Source organism: Poecile atricapillus, unplaced genomic scaffold, assembly GCF_030490865.1.
Source record: "Poecile atricapillus isolate bPoeAtr1 unplaced genomic scaffold, bPoeAtr1.hap1 scaffold_314, whole genome shotgun sequence".
Classification (NCBI taxonomy): domain Eukaryota; kingdom Metazoa; phylum Chordata; class Aves; order Passeriformes; family Paridae; genus Poecile; species Poecile atricapillus.
Genome location: NW_026709113.1, coordinates 26,194 through 38,119, shown reverse-complemented (window position 1 = coordinate 38,119; position 11,926 = coordinate 26,194). Strand labels below are relative to the sequence as shown.

Below are 11,926 nucleotides of genomic sequence, written 5' to 3'. Positions count from 1 at the left end.
CCCCCAAATATCCCCCAAATTTCCCAAATATCCCCAAATATCCATCCCCCAAATATCCCCCAAATATCCCCCCCCAATATCCCCCAAATATCCCCCAAATATCCCCAAATATCCCCCAAATATCCCCAAATATCCCCCAAATATCCCCCAAATATCCCCCAAATATCCCCCCAATATCCCCCAAATATCCCCCAAATATCCCCCAAATATCCCCAAATATCCCCAAATATCCCCAAATATCCCCAAATATCCCCAAATATCCCCCCAAATATCCCAAATATCCCAATATCCCCCAAATATCCCCCCAAATATCCCCCAAATATCCCCCAAATATCCCCAAATATCCCCCAAATATCCCCCAAATATCCCCAAATATCCCCCAAATATCCCCAAATATCCCCCCAAATATCCCCCAAATATCCCCCAAATATCTCCCCAATATCCCCAAATATCCCCCCAAATATCCCCCAAATATCCCCCCAAATATCCCCCAAATATCCCCAAATATCCCCAAATATCCCCCAAATATCCCCCAAATATCCCCCAAATATCCCCAAATATCCCCCAAATATCCCCCCAAATATCCCCCCAAATATCCCCCCAAATATCCCCCCAAATATCCCCCCAAATATCTCCCCAAATATCCCCAAATATCCCCCAAATATCCCCCAAATATCCCCAAATATCCCCCAAATATCCCCCAAATATCCCCAAATATCCCCCAAATATCCCCCAAATATCCCCCAAATATCCCCCCAAATATCCCCCCCAAATATGCCCCCAAAATATCCCAAATATCCCCCAAATATCCCCCAAATATCCCCCCAATATTCCCCCAAATATCCCCAAAATATCCCCCAAATATCCCCCAAATATCCCCAAATATCCCCAAATATCCCCCAAATATCCCCCAAATATCCCCAAATATCCCCCAAATATCCCCCAAATATCCCCCAAATATCCCCCCAAATATCCCCCAAATATCCCCCAAATATCCCCCCAATATCCCCCAAATATCCCCCCAAATATCCCCCCAAATATCCCCCAAATATCCCAAATATCCCCCAAATATCCCAAATATCCCCCAAATATCCCCCAAATATCCCCCAAATATCCCAAATATCCCATTTATCCCCCCATTTATTCCCCCCAGAACCGGGGTGTCCCCTCAGCCGGGGTTCCCCCGAGGAAGGGTGACACGGGGGGACACTCGGGGGTCCCTGAGCCCCCCAAAAGCGGGGTGCACCCTCAGAGGGGTTCCCCCGAGGAAGGGTGACACGGGGGGTGACCCCAGGGGTCCCTGAGCCCCCCCAAAAGCGGGGTGTCCCCTCAGCTGGGGGTCCCCTGAGGAAGGGTGACACGGGGTGTGACCCGGGGGTCCCTGAGCCCCCCCATTTATCTCCCCAGAACCGGGGTGTCCCATCAGTTGAGGGTCCCCGAGGAAGGGTGACACGGGGGTGACCGGGGGTCCCTGAGCCCCCCTCACCTGCCCGCAGGTGCTCCCCGGGCCCCACCAGCAGCTCGGCTCCAACTCGGGGGTTCACGGGGTCCCGGCCCGAGAGCGACCCGCGCCCAGCCCGTGCAGGACCCGCGCCACGGGCAGCGCCCGGACCCGCTGCACCCAGCCTGGGGACACGGGGACACGGGGACATGGGGACATGGGGACAGGGACATGGGGACAGGGACAGCGCCCGGACCCGCTGCACCCAGCCTGGGGACACGGGGACAGGGACATGGGGACATGGGGACATGGGGACAGGGACATGGGGACAGGGACAGCGCCCGGACCCGCTGCACCCAGCCTGGGACACGGGGACACGGGACATGGGGACATGGGGACAGGGACATGGGGACAGGGACAGCGCCCGACCCGCTGCACCCAGCCTGGGGACACGGGGACAGGGACATGGGGACATGGGACATGGGGACAGGGACATGGGGACAGGGACAGCGCCCGGACCCGCTGCACCCAGCCTGGGACACGGGGACATGGGGACATGGGACATGGGGACATGGGGACATGGGGACATGGGGACATGGGGACAGGGACACGGGCAGCGCCCGCACCCGCTGCACCCAGCCTGGGGACACGGGGACACGGGACATGGGGACAGGGGGACAGGGGACATGGGGACAGGGACATGGGGACAGCGCCCGGACCCGCTGCACCCAGCCTGGGGACACGGAGACACGGGGACAGGGACATGGGACATGGGGACATGGGGACACGGGACACGGGGACACGGGGACACGGGGACATGGGGACAGCGCCCGCACCCGCTGCACCCAGCCTGGGGACAGGGACAGGGAGAGATTTGGGGCGGGGCTTTGGGGTGGGGAATTTGGGGTGGGGGATTGGGTGTGGGATTCGGGTGTGGGATTTGGGTGGGGGTTTTGGGTGGGGGGTTTGTGGTGGGGGATTTGGGTGGGGGATTTGGGGGTGGGGGTTTGGGGTGGGGGATTTGGGGTGGGGGTTTGAGGTGGGGGTTTGGGGCGGGGAATTTGGGGTGGGGGATTTGGGGTGATGGATTTGGGTTCGGGGTTTGGGTGGGGGGTTTGTGGTGGGGGATTTGGGTGGGGGATTTGGGGCGGGGGATTTGGATGGGGGATTTGGGGTGGGGAATTTGGGGGTGGGGAATTTGGGGGTGGGGAATTTGGGGTGGGGGGATTTGGGGAGGGATTTGGGGGTGGGGAATTTGGGGTGGGGAATTTGGGGGTGGGGAATTTGGGGTGGGGGTCTCCCCTGACCTTCCTGCGGCGCGGGCAGCTCCTCGCAGACCTTGGCCTCCCCCAGGAGCCGGCGGCGCTGGGCGGGGGTCCCGGCGCAGAGGTCCCGGGCGATGTCGGGGGGCACCCCCTGCGCCCCCAGCATGGCCTGGAACCTTCTCAGGGCCGAGCCATCGTCCAGAGCCCGCGCCAGGAGCTCCGAGCCCTGCGGGGCTCCCGCCGCCATCCCGCACTGCCACAGCAGCGTCCCTCCTGCACCCAGATATCGCGACATGGGCGGGGACACTCACCCAATATCGGGACATGGGCTGGGACCCCCACCCAGTATCGGGATACAGCTGGGACCCCCACCCAAATATCGGGATACACCCCTTCCTTATCCCGCACTGCCACAGCAGCGTCCCTCCTGCACCCAGATATCGCGACATGGGCGGGGACCCCCACCCAGTATCGGGATACAGCTGGGACCCCCACCCAAATATCGGGATACACCCCCTGCACATCCCGCACTGCCACAGCAGCGTCCCCCCTGCACCCAGATATCGCGACATGGGCGGGGACCCTCACCCAAATACCGGGACATGGGCTGGGACCCTCACCCAAATATCGGGATACAGCTGGGACCCTCACCCAAATATCGGGACATGGCTGGGACCCTCACCCATATATCGGGATACAGCTGGGACCCTCACCCAATATCGGGATATAGCTGGGACCCTCACCCAAATATCGGGACAGGGCTGGGACCCTCACCCAAATACCGGGACAGGGCTGGGACCCTCACCCAAATATCGGGACATGGGCTGGGACCCTCACCCAAATATCGGGACACGCCTGGGACCCTCACCCAAATATCGGGATACGGCTGGGACCCTCACCCAAATATCGGGATACACCCCCTGCTCCATCCCGCACTGCTACAGCAGCGTCCCCCCTGCACCCAGATATCGCGACATGGGCGGGGACACTCACCCAAATATCGGGACATGGCTGGGACCCCCACCCAAATATCGGGATACACCCCTTCCTTATCCCGCACTGCCACAGCAGCGTGCCCCCTGCACCCAGATATCGCGACATGGGCGGGGACCCTCACCCAAATACCGGGACATGGGCTGGGACCCCCACCCAGTATCGGGATACAGCTGGGACCCTCACCCAAATATCGGGACACACCCCCTGCTCCATCCCGCATTGTCACAGCAGCGTCCCGCCTGCGCCCAGATATCGCGACATGGGTGGGGACCACCACCCAATATCGCGACATGGACTGGGACCCCCACCCAAATACCAGCACACACCCCCTGCACATCCCGCACTGCCACAGCAGCGTCCCTCCTGCGCCCAGATATCGCGACATGGGCTGGGACCCTCACCCAGTATCGGGATACAGCTGGGACCCCCACCCAATATCGGGACATGGCTGGGACCCTCACCCAAATACCGGGACACGGCTGGGACCCCCCCAGGGACCCCCACTCTTGGGGACCCCCCCAAACCCTGCCCCTCTGCGCCCCCCACCCACTGCGGGACGGGGGGAAGGGGAGTGGGACAGGGACCCCAGGAGGGGACAGAGAGTGGGGGACCCCTGGCCCACCCCCTGTCCTTGTCCCCCAGTGTCCCCCCGGTGTCCCAGGGCTGTCACCAAGTGTCGCAGGTCCCTGGGACACCCCCTGTCCTTGTCCCCCCGTGTCCCCCTGGTGTCCCCCCGTGTCCCCCGGTGTCCCCCACTGACCCAGGGCTGTCACCAAGTGTCGCAGGTAGGGGGGCCACCCCCTGTCCTTGTCCCCCCGGTGTCCCCCGGTGTCCCCCACTGATCCATGGTTGTCACCAGGTGGGGAGGGCCACCCCCGTCCTTGTCCCCTCGTGTCCCCCCGTGTCCCCCCGTGTCCCCCCGTGTCCCCCGGTGTCCCCCACTGACCCAGGGCTGTCACCAGGTGTCGCAGTTCGGGGGGCCACCCCCTGTCCTTGTCCCCCCGGTGTCCCCCGGTGTCCCCCACTGATCCATGGTTGTCACCAGGTGGGGAGGGCCACCCCCGTCCTTGTCCCCTTGTGTCCCCCCGTGTCCCCCCGTGTCCCCCGATGTCCCCCACTGACCCAGGGCTGTCACCAAGTGTCGCAGGTCCCTGGGACACCCCCTGTCCTTGTACCCCGGTGTCCCCCGGTGTCCCCCCGGTGTCCCCCACTGACCCAGGGCTGTCACCAGGTGTCGCAGGTCCCTGGGACACCCCCTGTCCTTGTGCCCCCGTGTCCCCCCCTGTCCCCCGGTGTCCCCCACTGACCCAGAGCTGTCACCAAGTGTCGCAGGTCGGGGGGCCATCCCCTGTCCTTGTCCCCCCGTGTCCCCTGGTGTCCCCCCGTGTCCCCCCGGTGTCCCCCACTGACCCAGGGCTGTCACCAAGTGTCGCAGGTCTTGGGGCCACCCCCTATCCTTGTCCCCCCGTGTCCCCCTGGTGTCCCCCACTGACCCAGAGCTGTCAGCAGGTGTCGCAGGTCGGGAGGGGCACCCCCTGTCCTTGTGCCCCCGTGTCCCCCCGTGTCCCCCGGTGTCCCCCACTGACCCAGGGCTGTCACCAAGTGTCGCAGGTCGGGGGGCCCGCTGCCCCCCAGGCACTCCAGCGCCTCCAGCACCTCCAGCGCGTTTCCCACGGCGCGGCCCAGCGGCTGCTCCATGCGGCTCAGCAGAGCCGCGGTTCGGATGCCCAGCTCCGTGCCCACCTCCACCTGCGCGGGGACACCCGGGGGTGGCGGCCACAGCGGGCAGGGACATCGGGCAGGGGTCCTGGGGGGGTCCCGGGGGTCTCACCAAGCTCCGCGCCAGCTCCCGAGCGCTCTCCTGGGTGGGGTACAGAGCCGCCTCCCCGAATTTGACATCGAGCACCAGCGCTGAGAGCTGCTCCGCCGCCTTCTTGCTGAGGATGGAGGCTGAGGAGGGGCCGGGGGGTCACCCTGAGCCCCCTCCCCGCTCCCCGCAGCCCCCCGGAGCCCCCCGAGTACCGGTGATGAGCGGCAGGCTGTCCACGGTGGCCGTGACATCGCGGAGCCCGTAGAGCACCCGGTCTGCGGGCACCAGCTCCGAGCTCTGCCCCACGATGCAGCAGCCGACCCGCTCCAGGATCTGCTGCATCTGCGGGAACCGGGGGGACACGGTGGGACAGCACGGAGACCCCGCGGGTACACCGGGGACAAGGCGGTGACACCTCTGATACCCCGCGGGTACACCGGTGACAAGCCGGTGACAAGGCGGTGACACCCCATTGACACCACGGACACCCCACGGACACCCCACACCCCATAGTCACACCAGTGACAACCCGGTGACACCCCATTGACACCACTGACACCCCACGGACACCCCATGGACACACCACACCCCACGGACACACCGGTGACAACCCGGTGACACCCCTGACACCCCACGGGCACACCAGTGACAACCCAGTGACAACCCAGTGACACCCCATTGACACCACTGACACCCCACGGACACCCCGGTGACACCCCTGACACCCCGCGGGCACACTGGTGACAATGCGGTGACAACCCGGTGACACCACTGACACCCCACGGACACCCCACACCTCATGGACACCCCACTGACACCCCATGGGCACCCCGGTGACAACCCATTGACACCCCATGGACACCCCACGGGCACACTGGTGACACCCCATTGACGCCCCATGGACACCCCCGTGACACCCCATTGACACCCCATGGACACCCCACGGATAGGCGGTGACACCCCATGGGCATACTGGTGACACCCCGGTGACACCACTGACACCCCATTGGCACCCCACGGACACCCCACAGGCACACCAGTGACAACCCGGTGACACCCCATGGGCACCCCATGGACACACCGGTGACAACCCGGTGGCACCCCATTGACACCACGGACACCCCACGGACACCCCACACCCCATGGCCACACCAGTGACAACCCGGTGACAAGCCGGTGACACCCCATGGGCACCCTGCTGGCACCCCGGTGACACCCCATGGACACCCTGCGGGCACACTGGTGACAATGCGGTGACAACCCGGTGACACCCCACGGACACCCCACTGACACCCCACGGACACCCCACACCCCACGGACACCCCACGGACACCCCACGGGCACCCCACACCCCACGGACACCCCATGGGCACCCCAGTGACACCCCATTGACGCCCCATGGACACCCCATGGACACTCCCGTGACACCCCATTGACACCCCATGGACACCCCACGGATAGGCGGTGACACCCCATGGGCATACCGGTGACACCCCGGTGACACCACTGACACCCCATTGACACCCCACGGACACCCCACGGGCACACCAGTGACAACCCGGTGACACCCCACGGACACCCCATGGACACCCCGTGGGCACACCGGAGACACCCCATGGACACCCCAGTGAGACCCCACGGACACCCCACTGACACCGCACACCCCATGGACACCCCACGGACAGCCCGGTGACACCCCATGGGCATACTGGTGACACCCCCGGTGACACCACTGACACCCCATGGACTCCCTACTGACACCCCATGGACCCCCCACGGACACCCCACACCCCATGGACACCCCAGTGACACCCCGTGGAAATCCCACAGACACACCGGTGACACCCCACGGGCACACTGGTGACACCCCATGGACACCCCACGGACAGCCCGGTGACACCCCATTGACACCACTGACACCCCATGGACCCCCCACTGACACCCCCCACCCCACTCCCACCCCACTGACACCCCACTGACACCCCACACCCCACGGACACCCCACTGACACCCCATGGACACCCCACACCCCATTGACACCCCATGGACCCCCCACTGTCACCCCCACCCCTCTGAAGCCCCGGCTCCCCCGATCCCGGTTCCCGCCGGGTTTGGGGGGTTCCCGTGGGTGTCCCCCCACCCGTCACCCCCCAATCTGTCACCTCCTCGGGGCTCTGGGACACGCGGAACCCGGGGATGGCCTCCAGCTTGTCCAGGGTGCCCCCGGTGTGGCCCAGCCCTCGCCCGCTGATCATGGGCACCTGGGGAGGGGGCACAGGTGGGCGCAGAGCCTCGGGGACCCCCCCCTGAGACCTCCCCATGCCCGGGACCCCTCCCCATCCCCGGGACCCCCCGTGCCCACCCCTGGACCCCCCGTGCCCTCCCCATCCCCGAGACCCCTCCCCATCCCCGGGACCCCCCCGTGCCCTCCCCTGGACCCCCCGTACCCTCCCCATGCCCGAGACCCCTCCCCACCCCGGGACCCCTCCCCATGCCCGGGACTCCCCCGTGCCCACCCCTGGACCCCCCGTGCCCTCCCCATCCCCGGGACCCCCCGTGCCCTCCCCATCCCCGGGACCCCCTGTGCCCTCCCCATCCCCGGGACCCCCCCGTGCCCTCCCCATCCCCTCCCCATCCCCGGGACTCCCCCGTGCCCATCCCTGGACCCCCCGTGCCCTCCCCATCCCCATCCCCGGGACCCCCTGTGCCCTCCCCATCCCCGGGACCCCCCCGTGCCCGGGACCCCCCGTGCCCTCCCCATGCCCGAGACCCCTCCCCATCTCCGGGACCCCCCCTCACCTTGCAGCCGCAGGCGGCCAGCGCGGGTGCCAGCGCCAGGCTGACTTTGTCCCCAACGCCACCAGTGGAGTGCTTGTCCACCAGCAGCCCGTGCCAGGCTGGTGGCCAGGCCAGCGTGCGGCCCGAGCTCGCCATGGCCCGGCTCAGGGCCAGCGTCTCAGCCGCGTCCATGCCCCGCAGCCGGATGGCCATCAGCATGGCACCTGGGGACACGCGGGGACACCTCAGTGTCCTCCCCGGGACACCCAGACAGCCCTGGTCACATCCTGGGGTCTGTCCCCAGCCGTGTGTCCCCTGCCCAGGACCCCCCTGACATGTCCTGGAGTCCCTCTCCTGTCCTCCTGGGGTCCCCCAGGCGTGTGTCCCCATGTCACATCCTGGGGTCTGTCCCCAGCTGTGTCCCCTGCCCAGGAACCTCTTCCATGTCCTCGAGTCCTCCTGTCCTCCTGGGGTCCCCCAGCCGTGTCCCCTGCTCATGACCCCCCTGTCGTGTCCTGGAGTCCCTCTCTTGTCCTCCTGGGGTCCCCCAGGCGTGTGTCCCCTGCCCAGGACCCCCCGACACATCCCAGCCTGTCCCTCCCCTCGCTGGGATCCCTCCCCGATGTCCCCCTGTCCCCGTGTCACTCCCCTGGCCACGTCCCCCGGTTCTGTCCGCGCTCCCCGGCCGTGTCCCCCGGCTGTCCCCCGGTGTCCCCCGCTCTGTCCCCTGGGTGTCCCCCGGGTGTTCCCCGGGGTGTCCCCCGCTCTGTCCCCGGGGTGTCCCCCGCTCCGTCCCCCTCTCTGTCCCCGGGGTGTCCCCCGGGTGTCCCCCGCTCTGTCCCCCGGGTGTCCCCCGGGTGTCCCCCGCTCTGTCCCCCGCTCTGTCCCCCGGGTGTCCCCCGCTCCGTCCCCCGCTCTGTCCCCCGGGTGTCCCCCGGATGTCCCCGGGGTGTCCCCCGGTGTCCCCCGGGTGTCCCCCGGGTGTCCCCCGGGTGTCCCCCGGGTGTCCCCGCCCGCACCGATCTGTCCCTGCTGTGCCGTGCCCTCGGTGACGCCGCGCACGAAGCTCCGGATCTCGGCGTCCTCCAGGCGCTCCCCGTCCCGCTTCTTGCGGATCAGGGTCGGGAGAGGTGTCGGGGTGTCCATCCCTGTCCCGGACAACCGGACCCCCGCTTTGGGACAACCGGACCCCGCTTTGGGACAGCCGGCACCGCGATTCGGTCCGGTCGGTGACGGCGGTGACACCCCCGAGTGGCACCGGTGACACCCGCGGAGCCGCGCCCCGGTTACTCAGAGCCGTCACCCCGAGCCCCCACGGCCGCGCCCCGGTTCCCGCAAGGCCACGCCCGGTTCACTCGGGGATGTTCCCGGTTCCCGCACGGCCGCGCCCCGGTTTTCGCAAGGCTTCGTCCGGTTCCCGCACGGCCTCGCCCGGTTCCCGCAAGGCCACGCCCGGTTCACTCGGGGCCGCTCCCGGTTCCCGCACGGCCTCGCCCTGGATCCCGCACCGAACCGAGACTCGCCCGGTTCACTTAAGGCCGTTCCCGGTTCCCGCACGGCCGCTCCCGGTTCCCTCGGGGCCTCGCCCGGTTCCCGCACGGCCTCGCCCAGTTCCCTTGGGGCAGCTCCCGGTTCCCGCACGGCCTCGCCCGGTTCCCTCGGGGCAGCTCCCGGTTCCCGCACGGCCTCGCCCGGTTCCCTCGGGGCAGCTCCCGGTTCCCGCACGGCCTCGCCCGGTTCTCTCGGGGCCGCTCCCGGTTCCCTCGGGGCCGCTCCCGGTTACTCAGAGCCGTCACCCCAGACCTGCGGGGCCGCTCCCGGTTCCCTCGGGGCCGCTCCCTGTTCCCGCACGGCCTCGTCCGGTTCCCGCACGGCCTCGCCCGGTTCCCCCGGGGCCTCGCCTGGTTCCTCCGGGGACGCTCCCGGTTCCCTCGGGGCCTCGACCGGTTCCCTCGGGGCCGCTCCCGGTTACTCGGAGCCGTCACCCCAAACCTGCGGGGCCGCTCCCGGTTCCCCCGGGGCGGCGCCTCCCCCGGCGCTGCCGGGACCCGCCCGTGCCCGTGCCCGGCCTGGCCCGGTGCCCGGTGCCCGCTGCCCGCGGGCCGTGGGGCGGCTCCGGCCGTGGACTCTGAGCCCGGGACAACGAGCGGGGCACGGGAGAGGCCGCGGCGGGGGTGGCACGGGGGTGACACTGGGGTGACACGGGGGTGACACGGGGGTGACACGGGGGGTGACACGGGGGTGACAGGAGGGGTGGCACGGGGGTGACACGGGGGTGACACTGGGGGGTGACAGGAGGGGTGGCACGGGGGTGACAGGAGGGGTGGCACGGGGGTGACACGGGGGTGACACGGGGGGTGGCACGGGGGGTGACACGGGGGTGACACGGGGGGGTGACACAGGGGTGACACGGGAGTGACACGGGAGTGACATGGGGGGTGGCACGGGGGTGACACGGGGGTGACACGGGGGTGACACGGGGGTGACACGGGGGGTGGCACGGGGGTGACACGGGGGTGACACGGGGGGTGACACGGGGGTGACACGGGGGGTGACACAGGGGTGACCCCTCTGGGTCCCTCATTCGCCAGGGACACTCACGGGTGATGCCTGTGGGCTCTGCCCTGCCAGGGACCCGCCCATCCCAGAGATCCCAGAGATCCCAGAGATCTCAGAGATCCCAGAGATCCCACAGATCCCAGAGAGATCCCAGAGACTCCACAGATCCCAGAGATCAGAGAGATCCCAGAGATCCCAGAGATCCCAGAGATCAGAGAGATCCCAGAGATCCCGGAGATCCTGGAGATCCCACAGATCCCACAGAGATCCCACAGATCCCACAGAGATCCCACAGATCCCACAGATCCCACAGAGTGGGCAGAGTCCCCAAGGCGTGGCGCTGACGTGTGTTCCTTCCCTGTTCATTGTCCCCTCCCTGTTCGGTGTCCCCAGAGCCTCCCGGGGCCCCAGGAGCTGGGATGGGATCCATGGGATCCATGGGATCCATGGGATGGGATCCATGGGATGGGATCCATGGGATGGGGATGGGATGAGATGGGATGGGATGGGATGGGATGGGATGGGATGGGATGGCATCCATGGGATCCATGGAATGGGAATTGGGATGGGATCCATGGGATCCATGGGATGGGATCCATGGGATCCATGGAATGGGATCCATGAGATGGGATGGGATCCATGGAATGGGATGGGAATTGGGATGGGATCCATGGGATCCATGGAATGGGATCCATGGGATGGGATCCATGGGATGGGATCCATGGGATGGGATGGGAATTGGGATGGGATGGGATCCATGAAATGGGATGAGATCCATGGGATCCATGGAATGGGAATTGGGATGGGATGGGAATTGGGATGGGAATTGGGATGGGATGCAGCTGGAGCAGGGTCAGTAGCACATCGCTCACCCCCAGCACATCCCACCCCACCCCGGGGTCCCTCCTCTGTGGCCTCTCCAGGGTCTCCCTGGGGGTGGTTTTGGGGGTGCCCTGGGGACAGAAGGGGAGGAGGGAGCGGGTGCTGCTGCAGGTTCGTGTTTGTCACAGGCTGGCAGTGCCACCAGTGCCACCAGTGCCACCAGTGCCACCAGTGCCACCGCGGCCCCGCTGCCCT

General features: G+C 66.9%; 1 protein-coding gene across 1 annotated transcript; it reads right to left on the bottom strand.

Annotated features, from left to right (window-relative positions):
• Positions 1 to 1,462: 1,462 nt before the first annotated feature.
• LOC131574429 (thymidine phosphorylase-like) lies at positions 1,463 to 10,184 on the bottom strand (the record flags this gene model as incomplete). The annotated part of the gene is given in 10 exon segments (XM_058828898.1): positions 1,463 to 1,546; positions 1,549 to 1,626; positions 2,749 to 2,979; positions 5,289 to 5,451; positions 5,534 to 5,652; positions 5,725 to 5,854; positions 7,675 to 7,773; positions 8,312 to 8,514; positions 9,310 to 9,438; positions 10,094 to 10,184. Coding segments are annotated over 9 exon segments (1,234 nt in total), but the record flags the coding sequence as incomplete, so codon positions are not given.
• Positions 10,185 to 11,926: the final 1,742 nt, after the last annotated feature.